Source organism: Polistes canadensis, unplaced genomic scaffold (assembly GCF_001313835.1).
Source record: "Polistes canadensis isolate GaletaPanama2010 unplaced genomic scaffold, ASM131383v1 scaffold_16, whole genome shotgun sequence".
Taxonomy (NCBI): domain Eukaryota; kingdom Metazoa; phylum Arthropoda; class Insecta; order Hymenoptera; family Vespidae; genus Polistes; species Polistes canadensis.
This window is the reverse complement of record NW_014569563.1, coordinates 2872-19116: the sequence shown is the minus strand read 5'-3', so window position 1 is coordinate 19116 and position 16245 is coordinate 2872. Positions and strand designations below refer to the sequence as shown.

Genomic DNA, 16245 nt, shown 5'->3' with positions numbered 1-16245 from the left:
TTTCGGTTCAATTTTGTTCGGTCTTTGAACCTGCTAGTTGTTGGTTTTAATGATAAGATGAGATTTCGGTTGTATGTATTCTCGTTAATTATAAGATAGTGATCCAGTTTGATTTTAGTTTGAATTTAGCATTATCTTTGATTTATTTTCTGATAAAGGTACAATACTATAATGTAAGAGGATTTTGTTTTTTCACGGGTTACACGTCAAATTTATTATTTGCTTTTTGACATTTTTTTCTCTCTCGATCGATAAAGAATATTTTTTATTTTTTTGTTTCTTTAAAAAGCTCGAAGGATTAATATTGTACAACGGTCTATAAAAAAAAAAGTCTGTGGTGTCTTTGCTTCGAAGAAAGATGCAATTCGTGCGAATGACGATGCGTCGAACGCTTGTCATTAAATTTCTACTGAAAACTCGTCATCGGCTACGTTCGCACTTAATTTTGTTTTTTGCGATAAGAACAAAACCCTTATCTGATCTTACACGTTGGTATATATATATATATATATAACGCAGAAACACGTTCGTCTTTATTTGAAATTGTAAGTTAAAAGAAACCTCTCTTCGGTATCAATGTTCTTAAATATTTTATTAATGAGCGTTGTAATCATTAAGATACAAATACTTTTACCTGTCAAATGGTCATTATTTCCAAAATTATCGAATAAACTTTAACGATCATCCCTTTGCGTTTCGTCATGTGAAAGACAGATCGCGTTAATTGGTGTGAATCATATTAGTATTTTGCAATAGATCGATTTGTTCATTTTTTATTATCCTTTTCGAAACGTTCATTTTTTTACGATGTAGGAAATACAAGTAAAACTCCGTAATAATGATCGAAAATAACGTAGGATATTTCAACGAAAAGAATATAATTCGCAAAATTCTCAAGTAGTCATTCGGGTCACCTTATCGTTTCTTGCGACAACATTTTTCAAATCTTTTTGATCATGTTTGTTCATCTTCTTTTTCTCTCTCTTCTTCTTTTTTTTACTTTATTCGTGTAACCGTAAGGAAGGTATACGTGCCATAAACTCTTCCCTTAGCCACTTACTTATAAGTACTTACGTTTTCTTATCAGCAAGTCAAAATATTAGTTCGAGAACGAGCTTACGATGTTCATGATTTCTATCGCAACGAATTCTCCTCATCGGTATCGCCGAATCAACGACGAACCAAATACGTGAGAACGATTCTTCCAGTCAATGTATCGATTCATCTTTTCATTTGATTTCATCTTTTTGAGCAAAGGTTACAAAATTTTCCAAAAAATACACACACACATACGTATTTATGTGGATATATATAAGTAATACTTATCTGATTTTATTTTATTTTTGTTTTTTTTTTTTTTCATTAATAAGATTTATCTTGTAACTCGATATCCTCGAAATGTTATTGTTTGTTTGAGATCGATTAATCAAAATTAAAATCAAATTTTTTTACAAAATATAAATCATCTTGGAATATACATAACAGNTCATCTTTTTGAGCAAAGGTTACAAAATTTTCCAAAAAATACACACACACATACGTATTTATGTGGATATATATAAGTAATACTTATCTGATTTTTTTTTTTTTTTTTTTTTTTTTTTTTTAAATAAAGATCATTTAACATTTTCTCCTCGAAATGTTATTGTTTGTTTGAGATCGATTAATCAAAATTAAAATCAAATTTTTTTACAAAATATAAATCATCTTGGAATATACATAACAGACCCGTTGTTTCTATATTTTATTTTAATTTTAAAAAATTTTTTTTAATTTTTTCTTAATTACTATAGTTATATTATTTTATTATAGAAAAGTTTCAAGATAAAAATTCTGTATTCTTACGTATCTAAACGTTATCTCATGTCAGCCTTAGGCATTTTTAACTTTTTATCTGGGGCTCGATCGAGTCCCTGGATGATTGATCGATCGATCGACCGACCAAGAAGATCGATTCGTTACAAAACAATACAAAAACGAATTCGTGTTATGCAAGAAACGATTAATGAAAAGAAAATATTTCTACATTTAAGAATCTATCGTTGATTCTTCTATTAAATTACATAGGACATGTGTTTCACCAATTAGAAAAAAATACAAAGAGAAAAAAAAGATAAATAATTAATTTAAATTATATTGTTAAACACACGTGAGAGTATATAAAGTATCGAAAACCTAAAATTATGAGTGTAGAAAAAAACGATCCACACACACAATTTAATGATTAAATATTAATCCTATGATTAATAGCATGGATTAAACGATAAATCACTTCTATAATAATAACAACAAAATATAATCATTTATTAAGCATAAAAAATTAATTATTAATAATTCGAGACCGATCATCCCCTACATACAAAAATTGTATCGAAGGAAGATAAAAAATGGCAAATGGAGCTTAGTAATGATGGCTGGCATGATGTCAACGTTAACATCGCGTCGTCATCGCCGTCATCTTCGTTCCTCACTCCGATTTCATCGCCCTTCCCTTACCCTTATCTTGTTCGTTGCCAACTTCAACGTGGATATTCGATAAGAAAAATAAACAAGCGTGTATCCCTCTGCTTGCTTTTTTCCCTATCCATCGATTTTTCTCCCCCTGTTCCACCATTCCAATCTTCTATTTCTCTCTTTTTCATTTAAACTTACCCATTTTCTCTATACTTGTCTCTTTTTAGTACACACACACACACACACACACACACACACACAGAGACAAATATACACAAATATATACCTTAACGTATAAACGTTTTAATATATCTTCTATCCTTCTCATCCATACACTCTATTTCTCTGTTCCCCTACTTATCGATCTAGAGTTTCTATCGGGTTTCTCCATAAACTCATTTTCGTCATCGAAGAAAATACAGGTACTTTCCCTAGTCGGATTATTTGAGCAAGAGTTCCAAACACTTACACAAATTCAATAAATATTTATGTTTGAAAATTCTCTCAAATTAGAAAAAAATTCGATTCGATTGGATTTTCTGTTATCATGAATTATTTTGTATTTTTTTCTTTTTACCTACTCAAGATCTTATTTTTAGATATCCTTAAGTTATCCCAAAAATGATCAACCATAAAACAGTTGAAATTCATCAGAGATAAGTATAATAATATATATAAAAAAAGAGATCAGTCGATCAATTGAACGAATAGATCACGAAGCGTTCGTTCGTTCGAAGCATCGCGGTGTTACGATGGTACATGGACAGAGACAACAGGCGCAGAAAGGATAATATCGGACGGAGAAGTGACCAATGAGGTGCGAGGGTCCGCCCAAACGACTGCTCGAGTTACTTCCTCCAGCGTTTCGCTGCCTGTTGCAACGCTTTTCTCCCCTCTTTCCCTCGAATCGAATGGTAGACTGCACAATAAACTCTCTCTCTTTTTTTCTCTCTCTTTCTCCCTCTCTCTCTCTCTCTCTCTCTCTCTCTCTCTCTCTTCCTCTCCTTTTCATACGGATACTTAACACCCGCCATTGCTGAATCAAACAAAAGGAAAAAGCGGGAGAGACAGTATTGCTGTAGTCGAATGTACTCGAGCGTACAAAAAGTCATATTTCCACTGACATTCCCCAAAGCTCTTCAAACTCTTTCTCTCTCTTTCTCTCTCTCTATTTCCTTCTTTACTTCTTTTCGTATCTTTCTAACTCATTCGCACTTCGTATATTGCCTCGTGCAACACGTCGAGTTCGGTCTCCTCATCAGTTCGACTTGGTGACTCGAACGTTTCACCCGTTTTCTTGTTCTTTCATCTTATTATTCTTCTTCTGTCGCTTCTATTCCCTTTCCTTTCCTCATTTTATCTCTGTCACATTTTGACAATCATTTATTATTCTTTTAAATATTTTTCTACTTTTTGTTTTTTTTTTTTTTTTTACTTCGAGTTTGTACTCACGAAGAAAGTGGATGTACTTGTGGAATGTTTTTGTGTACCTTGTGAGATATATAATTAGACAGAAAGAGAAACTTTAAGTAGTTTAGTGGATGAAGAAACAAATTTATTATAAAAGTACGAACTATACTGTTGAACAAATGCGACACACAGCTGCTGAGGTAATTTTGTTTGCTTTTTATTTTGAAAAATGTTTACTTTCTCATTATTTTATCTCAAGAAATGATTGCTTTTTGTTAATTACATTTTACAGTTAGCGATAAACTTGAAAGGATTTTTATAATTGTATCGAATGCTTGCGGATAACAATAGTAAATATTGTTAGTTTATTGTAGATAGAGAAAGGATTACTTTTCTTTTTTTTTTTCAAAAAAAGTATTATAGTTATTGAGACAGAATATGATAAAGATATACGATCATTTGTATTATGAATGACAACAATTTTATCCATTTAATATGGAAAGTGATATTTTTCCAAATTAATATTTGATATGGTATATCATAATGATATCAAAATTTATTTCCTTGATATTTACCATATTTAAATTAATTAAATCAATATATTTCTAACTTTCATTTTGAATAGTCATTTATCGATTTTCTCACCATACTTACTTCAAAATACTATTAATTTTAATATAGAGAAATGTATGAAAAAGAAAATGAGAGATATTGAGAAACACATTTAAGCCTGAATTCCGATTTGTTTGAATTTGGATACGCTACAAAAATTCATTCGTCTTTCAAGAACTCTCAATCGGTGTAAGAAAAATAAAAATAAAAAAGAACAAAATTAACGAGAGGATATTTAAAAAGTCAGTTGAAAAATTCGGTCAACTTGAAAGCGATCGTAAAACGTTCTTTTTGCAAACGATCTCGGCAAACTTTTCCGTAAAAATAATATCGTCGAAAGTTGTCTCGTAGAATTTTGTCGAACACGAGTCGATGATCCGGCGGAAATCGTGCGAGGTCTTTGCCAAAGAAAGAAGAGTTGTGTCGCGTGCTCGTCGTAACCGGAAGTCAAACTAACGTCTGACGGATCTCCGAACGGAAATGTGACGCGTACATTGTAAATAGAACGTCTCCTAACATTTTTCTGGAGACGGACGAGGTGTGTCTACGTTGCTCTACCTTCCTCTCCTCGGCCCGCTCCACTCATTTTATTTTACCTGTCCTGTCATCGTTCAACAAACTCTCTAATTCTATCTCTGTCCTTTTCAAATTTAACCAAAGGTGTCGCGTGCCTAAACGAGACTTTTTACTCCCACCACTGTTTAAGGGGGATGACTAATATCTTTGCACGTATTAATTCGTTTGATTTCCCGTTTTAACTTAGTTTCGAAATATTTCTCGAGATTTGTATTTTTTTTTCTGTGTGTGTATCATCGATCACCTATCGATATTTTTTGATAATTTCAAAAGTAATAGGATGAATAAGAATTCATCGAAATTCGTGTATTTGTATTATATATATGTATGTGTGGGTCTACACCTGTGTTTGGTGTTATAGGATATGATGAAGGAGACATTGGTGAAACAGGACATAAAGATAGAGTGGGAAGGGCATCATTCAGGCGAAAGTTCCCCTCAATTACATGTCACGGAAGAACCCTCTGATAGTCCGCAAAGTGTTATCACTTCGAAGAGACACGTTAGAACGATCACTACTGCGGGACATATTACGGAAAATATAGCAGAGATTGAAGCTGAATCCCCGGATTCGAATGCTGTTTCGAGTAATCTTCAACAAACTATGCATCAGCATCAACACTCGGATCAAGATCAGCATGGATATCAAGACGAGCAGCAACAACAACAAACGCAGCAGCAAGGACAACAACAGTATGTGCAGATTTCTCACGCGAATAATACAGAGGAACAGCAAAGAGATGGTAACGATCAACAACATGTTGTCTATGCGACTAGAAATGGACAGGATGGGAGCGTTGAAGTCTCCGATGGTGCTGATTCAACTATAACTCTTACTATTAAACAATCACCTAGGTATTTATAATCATAATGAATCTTAATCATTAAAAAGTCTCTTGTACATTTCTTTTATTGAAATATCATCATTTTCGCGATTTTTCTTTATAAAGATATGAGAATACGGGAGGAACAACGGAGAGAAATGAAGTAGGCCGTATTTATGCGTACACCAATGAGAATCAGGAACTAAGGAGAGAGAATAATATGATCACGTTGCAAGTACAAGACAACAGTCGTCGTGGTCAACAAACAACGACGCATCATAGGTACAGTCCTCGTGAGAGTAATCATAGTGCCAGCAATACAGCGAATAGTACACCGAGGTATCAAACCTCACCAGCTCTTCCTACTACGGAGGATTATGAAACGTCAGGAATAGTTAGCCAGTCAGGAGGAAATGTACAACTCAGTTCACCCACACCCACTTATTCCCCGCCAATCGATGGCATACGCACGAATCAACATCAACAGCAATTAGTTGCCTCTGGTTACTCCGACGCAGCTGTCGCTGCGACGATCAAATACGATACCGAAGTGGCCGTTGCCACGGAAAATATCAAAGTTTCGAGTACCTACACAACCCTCGAGACCGTCGCCATACCACCCTCGCAGACGGTTCAATATACTCAATATATATCGGGTAGTGAAACTTTTCAACAAGCTCCAACGTATACATATCCAAAGCCATCGGAACTTTTTATCACTTACCCACCTACTAGTCATCCTGGACCCCGATGCGCCGAAGTTAGTATTTAATGTTTTATTCTTATTAAATTTATTATTGAAAAAATATATTGAAACGCCAACATGACATCTTTATTATTCAACAGGTCGAGTCTCCCAACAGCGCCTACATCAAAGGTGACCCAACGTTAGCTTCGTCTTTAGGCACTACACGTACAGTCTCTCTTCATTACGAACAACCAGGCTCTCCGGGATCTCAAGTCACTCTCTATGGACCTAGCACAGCTACGTCTTATCAATACATTAAACCTAGCAACGACCCATATTGGCCTACCAGTGGCACACCTTCACCTCCAACGTCTCTTGAATACGTTCAAACTTATCCCAGCGTGACAACGATAGTTAGCGACGCTGCAAATATGCAACTCTATTCGGGTGGTGGTTACAGTGTCGCAACAGCTGCTGGAAATGGTCTATCTGGTCCCTGGCAAACCATTTCGGGTGCCGAAGAATCCTTCGATGGTGCCGTGATCGCGAGCGAACAAAAGGATTGCTTAAATTGTGCCAGCACCATGACACCCTTCTGGAAACGCGACGGTACCGGACATTATATTTGCAACGTATGTGGTGTTATCAGCAAGATGAACGGCACCAACAGACAACCGATCAGATGCGGCAAGCCAAAACAGTCGGTCGTGCCGGTAAACATTGTGCGAATCTTCATCTTATAGATGTTACTTTTTTAAATCTTTGTAGAAATGTCTATGTCTCCTTTAGACAAAATTCACGTATAAAGCTCAAACTTTTCTTTTAATATCGTTAAAATTGCTTCAATTAAATGCGATATGAGTATATTGTCTATGTTCAGTCAAAAGTCATTTATTAACATTTATGCTAATTATTGTTCGTTAAACAAATTTTTAATGGAAAGTATCAGGTTTGAGAAAAATGTGTTTCTTGTTAATACCTTCACACACTACTGATTAACGCCTTTTATGGAATAATGACTAATCTAATAAAGTAATTTTCTCATAAATATAAAGATAAAAACGTGGTTAATAACTTTTGACTGAACATAAATGATATGTACACTTGTTTTAAGCTACAATCGTAATAGTATTCGTGCGAATCATTGTCTACTATTAGTCACGTAGATAATTTCAGGTATCGTAGAAACAAATGAGATATAATTAGGAGATCTAGTTCCTCTTATTTTTTCTTGAATTTTTTTTTAAGAATTTTTTTTCTCTCTGTTCGATCAATGGACAGAAAGTTTGACCATCGACGAAACGAGGTCAGCAATGTTTGTGCTGATAAATGTTCTTGTCCGTGGTACATCTCACATGACTTCAATATTAAATAATGTTTGTAGCTTTCCTTTACGTGTGCGTCGTCCCTCGCGTTGATCCAAGACAGTGAGAAGACGTTCGTTATCTTTAACCGAGCAAATAACTACTCTCGGAGCTCACAGCGGCTGTTGTTTGCTCTAGTTTCCTTACCCGGAGCACACTCCCATTTTCGTGATCTCGAACGTCAAGCCCGACTCATTAAGATTTTCCTTTAAAATAAATCGTTCAAATAATTGTCTTATTAAGAATAAAAATATTTTCATTATTATATTACAGGCTAATGTAAGAAGGACAGGGGTGCAATGTGCAAATTGTAGAACAAGTAACACGACTTTATGGCGACGAAACAACAACGGCGAACCCGTGTGCAATGCCTGCGGTCTTTATTTCAAACTACACAATGTAAGTATTCAATATAATTCTACTTTAAAATTCATTCATATTAACCGTTATCATCAAAAATTTCATTTAAAAAAACTAAATCTTGAAAATAATAATCTCTATATAAAACGAAACGATTTATGTATTTCTCGAAACTTACGAAGAGAACGAGATGTTTACTCGAGGTGCACTTATTCGCGATTGATCGTATTGTTTGCACAATTGCTGACTAATTAAACACGAAAGTCTCTATAAAAATCTTCTTGCAAAGAATTTTAGGCGAAACTTCGTTTAACAAACCATTTTCAAGTAACGTCAAAGTAATAATCTTTTAGGTTTTGATTTTTTTTTTTTTACTTTTACAATTAAACAAATGATCGATAGATATTTTATTTTTCAATAAATCATTTGGATTAATTAGATCTATTTCTAATTAATTTTAAAGGAATAACACACACACACACAAACGCACCCACATAAGGTGGATAACTGAGATCGTCTCGTTGTGATCGTTTTTACGTAAGAATGTGAAGCAAATAGGCTGATATCGGGCGAAGTATAAAAAAAGATAGAAACGTTGACGCGGAACAATAAAAGACGCGGGTTAAAGCAAATGCAGTAAAGGCAGCAAATAAAGGAGGTCGAATCTCTTTCTCTCTCTCTCTCTCTTTCTCTCTTTCTTTCGCGGCAGTTATATGGTCCTGTGTACTTTAACAATGTGTCATCTCTTTTTCTTTTTCTTTTTATTTCCCTTTTTCTTCTCTCTTTTCATTCTTTCTTCTTTCTCTCTCTTTTTCTTTGCACGCAAGACCCTTCTTCTTGCGTGGGTTGACAGCAGTATATAAAGAGGCGCAAAGCTAGCACACGCAAAATAAACAAGTCATCTCCGGTTTCTGCTCCTCTCGTTCTACTCCTGGAAGCGAGTACCCAAACGATATCGAAAAAGATTACTTTTACGTACATTCTTTTCTTTCTTTTTTTTCTATATCTTTTTATCTGTCTACTCGCACGCGTTGTTTATAATACTTGTAATTCAATTGTAGTTTAAAAATTAAAAAAAGAAAAAAAAAAAAAGATATAAATTGTTCAGCAGGTATATCAATACATATATGATATGTTGATGCATATATAATACTCATTGATAACGTGTTACAACAAAATCATTCGAAGAAGTTCGATCAATTCTATGTCGATTGATTTTTGATCTTATCGGTCTTGTTAAAATTACTTAACTTGGGAAATTGCATCGATGCATTATCTTACCTTGCGAATTCGTTTAAATGATAAATAGAAGAAAAAAAAAGGGAGTTAAGAATTGATTGAATGAACAAAATCGAATTGAAATCGCGAAGAAAATAAAAAGAAAAGAAAAAGAATTGTGAGTTCTTCGTTCAAAGGTAATTAGAAAAAAAAAAGTGAAATAGTTTTTTACATTCGTTGCACAATCATTTTCTATTGATTCGCGATCGTCATCGCTTCGGTGAAGAAGTTTTTTTTTTTCTCTTTTTTGTAGTTTACCCTTTCGAGATAGATGCGACACTTTACGGCACTTGGACGACACAGTGTAAATCATTTTTAATTAACATTAATCTCGTTGCGATTGGTCAGCTAGCTCTTATCGCGAAATTTTTGTCGATCGTCCAGTTACGATAAGAGAACCGGTTGAATTGTTTTTGTAACGTTCTTTCCTTGAAAACGCGGAGAGTCGTCAGATTATCGTCGATAGATCTTTTTTCTTTTTTTTTTTTTTGTTGGCGTGACGGCGGAGGTGGGGTGAAGTGAGGAGGGAGGTTTTAATTTTCGGTTCTCAAAAAAAATTACTTCAACAACGCAAATATTAATCTACCTGTATTTCTTTATTATTGTTATTATTATTATTATTATTATTATTTCTTTTTTAAAATTTTATTTTGTCATCATACTTACTACGCGAAAAAATCTTTGATACCGTTTAAACAAATTGATCAAAGTTTACATTGATCTTATTGGAAAGATTTAAGACATTTCCGAACAATAATGCAATAGCATAAGCGTTGTTTAATAACTGCACTTTGTAATATTGTTTACGAGTATACTTAGAATTTCGATGCTATTAGCAATAGTTTTTGAATCATTGACATTATATTTAAATTATAATAATGTGAGATTTAGAAACTTCTATATCAAATATAATAAACATTCGTGTGTGGAAATTGACCACGGGCCCTGAACACGACAGACCTATAGGTTTAAGTTCCGGTTCAATCAGTCCAACGGCCAAATTTTTTCACGAATCCTACAATAATTATTTCAATTACTACAAAAATTAATTTAACGTTAATTATAAGAATTTTTAGAAGATGATAATTCTAATAATTATTTACCTAATCCATTATTATCTTATTTTTTGTTGCCACATATTCTTTCATTTCTTCAGTTTACATTAGATTTACGTTAAATAATTTTCCTATTATTATATTTCAATAAAAATAATGTGGACGCGTCATCTCTTTTTAAATAAATTATCATTATATTTTTTTGTTCCATTCTTCTTTTTCATATTATTCTTATTTTCTTGTATTTTTTTTCTTCTATATTAAGTGATACATAAAGTAAATAAAAATTACAGGTAAACAGGCCGTTGAGCATGAAAAAGGAAGGAATACAAACGCGAAAGAGAAAACCAAAGAATCATTCGGGTGTAAGTGGGAATCTTCCTGGACCGAGCGGTATCAAGACCGAGATTAAGTCCAGCTTACTCGGTGAGTCTCTGGTGAGCAAGTTACATTATTTCGTTACGATTTATTGGCAAGAACAAGAACAAGAAAAAAAAACATGATAAGAAGAACTACCCGAATAAAATTAAAATTTCTTTTGAAATTTTTTATTTTTTTCTTCTTCTTCTTCTTCTTCTTCTTCTTCGTCCTTTCTTCGTTTCTCTATTTCCTTACCTCCTTTTCTTACACGTCAACACGTTTAGTGTTTAATATATGTTTGAAAAATCGTTCGATTAGGTGTACCTACACAGGCAATAAAAAGAAAGTATTTACCTTAAACAAGAATGTAAACAAACATACGTTCGATTTGCCTTCTATTTCTCTTTTTTTCTTCTCGCGCGTTCGTTGGAAAACAAAAATTTTTTTTTCTGTTTGTTTCTTTTCATTTTTCTTTTATTTTTCCTTTACTGTTCAATCGAAAAACAAATCGAGCTATCTCGCACGACTACGTTTTGTTATCTTAAAGTACATAACATATTTCTATGTAACAGTTAGAAAAATGCACGGACGTAATGTGAATTTCATTGCAACGATCGCGTGAAATAAATCGCACTATTTCCCTTTCTCTCTCGGATTCATGATCGATATATAAGATAACGATAAGTGATTTTTCTTAAAATGTCGATCGAGGGAAAGAAACATACGGAGGAAAAAAAAGAAAGAGTTATTACTATCTTTCTTTTTATATCTCTTTTTGTCTCATTTCCTCTTCAAATTGTAATCTATTAACAATATGTTTTTTTATAAAGATGAATATTTTTAAATGAATACAAAATACGTATATATGTATTTCTTTCGACATAGTGGTACAATTGTAATAGAAAGTAAAATTAAATCTTAGATTCGTTATTGATAATTTAATGATCATTATTATTATTATTATTATTATTATTGATAACAATGAAATAATAACTTTTAAGATGATAATCAATAATAAAAGAAAAAAGAGAAGTATGAACAAAATAATGAGATAAATTAGAAAAATGTTGAAAGTCTTATCGATCAATCTTTTGTTTTGTTTGTTAATATTGCAGTGGACTCGTTGCAGTTGAACATGTTTGCAAGCGGGGGTGGGGGTGAAGGGGTAGAAGAACATTGTCTTTCTGTAGGTACACCAACAACGGCACAATTAGGGCATGCACATTCGCCCCTCACATTACCTACTGTCGCCGTATTGAATCGTCAAACTACCCTTACGTAAGTGAGCAACCCTCATTACGCGTAATCTCTTCTTCAAATATATTAAGTTCGATTAAAGATTTATGAAGATTTAAAAAAAAGAATAATAGGCAATCATTTGAATTAAATAAAGTGTTATTTTTTTTCTACTTAACATTGTCCGAGTGAATCCAATTGTTGAACGATTTTGATTTCTTTTGCATTTTTTTCTTTTCAAGAATTTGATGTACGCATTTAAGTATGTATTTTTGTAATATGCTATAACTAACGAATTTTTATTGGACGTTTTGCAGCGTGCCACCACTAGAACCAATCACTAGTCAGCCCAACGGTGACCTGGTCTCGGTCATAACTTCAACGACAACGGCCCATGCTGAGAGATCGTAGAATTGTTTTTTCATTGATCTTATGTAATAGATTTATTAGAGAAGAAATCATATACGTAGAAAATGTTTAACGTCGGAGCACTTTCGTTGGCTCCGTGACGGTGATAAAGAAAGGCTCAAAAATGAGAAGGATAACTTTCTTACTTAAAGAAATGGACTTTTGTTAAAGAAAAATTATGAAATACAATTAAAATATAATGCATATTGATTAATGAAGTAATATTTTCTATAGGGAAAACGGATAATCGCTTGCGATACGTTTTAATTTCAGTGCAGTGTAATAAATCAATGTATGCATTATTTAGCTTAATCACCTAGCTGTATCATAACAATTATAATAGATTAAAGATATTGACATCTATACCAAACTTGATCTAACGACGATATCGACAAGATGAAAATATATTAAATCACAGAGTTTTATAATTTAATATAATAAATTTACAATGTTACACACTGATTGTGAACATAGTAAATTTATTTCTATCGATATCAGCCGTTAGAACCACATTTTTAAGTATCGACGTCAACATTTTTTCGCGCGGTACGCTCGTTGATAAACACATTGAATGTTAAGTAAAGTATGTACGTTAGTATTTACTTAGCTTTGCGTGTATGTATAATATATGTATGTACGATTTACTAGCAATTCTTATATTCTCGTGATTATTTTTAACGAAATTTAATTGCATGAGATATGCAATTTTTAGACGCATGTCTTTATTGTTTTCTATTTTTTTCCTCTTTTTTTCAACCTAAAATCAAATACGGTTGATACGTTGTACAAAGCGTTTCTATTGGAATCTGCTTTTTTCGTTATAATTATATTTCAATAGGAAATTCATTATAAAGAAAAATTCAAAATTGGAAAGAAGAGAAAAAAGAAAAAGAACAAAATATGTATAGACGAAGAACGATTGAATTTTATGTTAAACTTTTAATTTACTTTATCATAATTCAACTTTATTAGTTCGTGTATTTTTGAACAAATAGGCGTCTCTTGTAAATAGAACTCTACATGATGACGTCCTAAGATACAAAATGTATTCTTTAAACCTTACCCAAAGAGTAATATATAATATATTTGTGTGCTAAGAATGTGTAAGAACGTGAACGTATATATATAAAGAAGTGTACAAGAAATTATAAATAAATTTATTTTAAATCCCGAATATATATATATAAAATACAAATCATTTCCATCGCGTATGAAATATATTCGATAACCTGATATCCGCCGCGACATTATTGAAAAGCAAGATTACAAAAATTATTAAAGTTTATTAGAAATTAGTTTTCCTTCTTTTTTTACATAAGAAGAAAATCAAAGTATACAAGTTGAACATCTTGAAAGGAAAAATAAATATTAAATGTACGCGCAATAATTTAACAACTATAAGTAATGCCCATAACTTACAATTGGGTATACTTGTAATATTAGTTAATATTGTTTCAATTATATAATACACAAGGCATAATTATCAATATATCTTAAGAAATTCTTATTAGTCGTATTTGTTGAAAATTGTAATAAATTAATATACCAAAATTTTTAAGGAATACTTCTTCAATTATAGTTTGTGTATAATAAAGATAGAAGGTGATATGAACAAATTATCATTTCGTTAACAAAAGCAAGAAATTATGATGCATGTATCATTAAATATCGGCAGAGAATACCATCAAGAATCTGTTATTAGCGACATTTAATAAATTAGGAATCTACTATAGCTGCTAAAAAACAAATAAAGAAATCTGCTAGTACCGATAGACGGTAAAATTTCCAAGCAAAGCAATGAAGTTTTCTATTGTTTCATGTTCTTTTATCAATTGTCCACTTTTTGTTTGTCCGGCACCATAGATACGCTAGCCAGTATCATTAACAGCAGAAAAAAATAAATAAGTGCTCTTAATTGATCACTATTTGCTCAACTTTACTTTATCAAATATTTTTTTTATCGTTAATTAATTGAAAATAATTATTACACTTTGAATAATTATGAAATAGAAGTGTCATGAATAGGAGATATGTTATACGCATGCGCAACCACAAATTCAAGGCTCAAGCGCACTTTGAAAAAAATGAAAGTAAAGTTAGTATACCTGCAGGAGATATATCGGTAAGAATATTGAAGTACATAGAAGCTCACAAGTCCCTTTTTTTTAGTTACGAGCAGGACCACCAGTGGACGATAGAAGATACTTAAAGCTATGACTGTAAAATACTATCAAAGATTAGAATATCCTATTATAAGGAACGTTTATAAAATCACATGAAATAGATAAAAATACTAAAATCAGAACGTTATAATCTTCATTTCTATTTATTATAAATAATATTCTCGTTAAACACATGCGCAACGTTAGGAAAGTCATATAAGCAATATTAAATAATAGTATTTAAAGAGAAGACAAAGGCTCATTTCAACGGTAGATTTCGAAGAGGACAGTGCATAGATCATATATTCCGAGCTTTTTAATAACAATAGACAGTTTTATCGATTAATTAACAATTATTTTATTACTCTAATAAACTTTCTTTATATTTCAGATTGTTTAAACATATATGTACTAATATAAGCATCACATATACTTCTTAACATACTTTAAATATTCAATATTTTCGATATGATATTTTTTTCGATGACAATTTCTCACTCCGAAGTCAGCACTGCACAGGAACAATAAAAAAAATGTACGTTAGTTTAAACAATTACATAAAAATTAAAAGAATACTAAAATGAGAACGTTATAATCTAAAATTTATTTGATTAGATCAATTATTCCTTTTTTACACATGCGCAACGTTCAGAAAGTCATATAAACAACTTTCAATAAAAGTAATTACATAGAAGAGAAAGTGCCATTCTCAAGGTGGATTTCGAAGAGGACGGAGCTCTCAACATATATTCCGAGCTTTTTAACAATAAAAGACACATCTATCGATTATTAAACAATTTTTTTAATGCTTGGATACACTCTCTTTATATTTCATATTGTTCCAACATATATGTACTAGTATAAGCATTACATACTTATTAACATTCTTTAAATATTAAACGATTTCGATATGATACTCTTTTCGTTGAAAATTTCCCCCTCCAAAGTCAGCACTGCACAGAAACGTTAAACCAAATTTACATTTATTTAAACAATTACATGAAAATTAAAAAATATAAAATCAGAACGTTATAATCTTAATTTCTATTTAATTCAATTAATATTTTCGTTATACTCACATGCGCAACTTTCAAAAAGCCATATAAACAACTTTCGATATAAAAAGCTTTTTTCTGTGACAACGTCTCAGTCTAACAGAAGATTTCRAAGAGGAAGGTACATCAGCAGGTACATCTTCAATTTTACGTTACAATATACATTTCCATTTATTATTTAACAATTATTTAAATAATCTAATACACTCTTTTTATATTTCACATTGTTTAAACATATATGTACTAGTATAAGCATTACATACTTGTTAATATTTTTTAAATATTAAATGATTTCGATATGATACTTTTTTCGATGAAAATTTCCCCCTCCAAAGTCAGTACTCTACAGAAACGTTAAACAAAATTTACATTTATTTAAACAATTGCATGAATATTAAAAAAT

The 16245-nt window shown here is 31.8% G+C and overlaps 1 protein-coding gene and 1 long non-coding RNA gene across 3 annotated transcripts in view; both read left to right on the top strand.

The window, feature by feature from the left end:
- The first annotated feature begins 4043 nt into the window (after positions 1–4043).
- LOC106793604 (mediator of RNA polymerase II transcription subunit 13-like) lies at positions 4044–12650 on the top strand. The gene is made up of 8 exons (XM_014760652.1): positions 4044–4064; positions 5414–5907; positions 6003–6636; positions 6723–7277; positions 8202–8327; positions 10915–11047; positions 12097–12259; positions 12535–12650. The coding sequence occupies exons 1-8, from the start codon at positions 4044–4046 to the stop codon at positions 12626–12628; spliced, it is 2220 nt and encodes a 739-aa protein (XP_014616138.1). The 3' UTR covers positions 12629–12650.
- A 2143-nt stretch (positions 12651–14793) lies between these two features.
- LOC106793666 overlaps positions 14794–16245 on the top strand; it is a 2887-nt gene continuing 1435 nt past the window's right edge. Inside the window, exons 1-3 of one of the 2 annotated variants that reach the window (XR_001382450.1) lie at positions 14794–14844; positions 15179–15322; positions 15403–15975. This is a non-coding gene — a long non-coding RNA (uncharacterized LOC106793666). Of the gene's footprint in view, positions 14845–14967; positions 15058–15178; positions 15323–15402; positions 15976–16245 lie in introns of those variants that run through there. The other variant, XR_001382451.1, reaches the window with a different exon arrangement.

Coding starts and splice junctions, on each gene's coding strand:
- LOC106793604 (XM_014760652.1), top strand. CDS start 4,044: ATGCGACACACAGCTGCTGAG. Junction 4,065..5,413: donor TGCGACACACAGCTGCTGAG/GTAATTTTGTTT, acceptor TTGGTGTTATAG/GATATGATGAAGGAGACATT. Junction 8,328..10,914: donor TTTATTTCAAACTACACAAT/GTAAGTATTCAA, acceptor TAAAAATTACAG/GTAAACAGGCCGTTGAGCAT.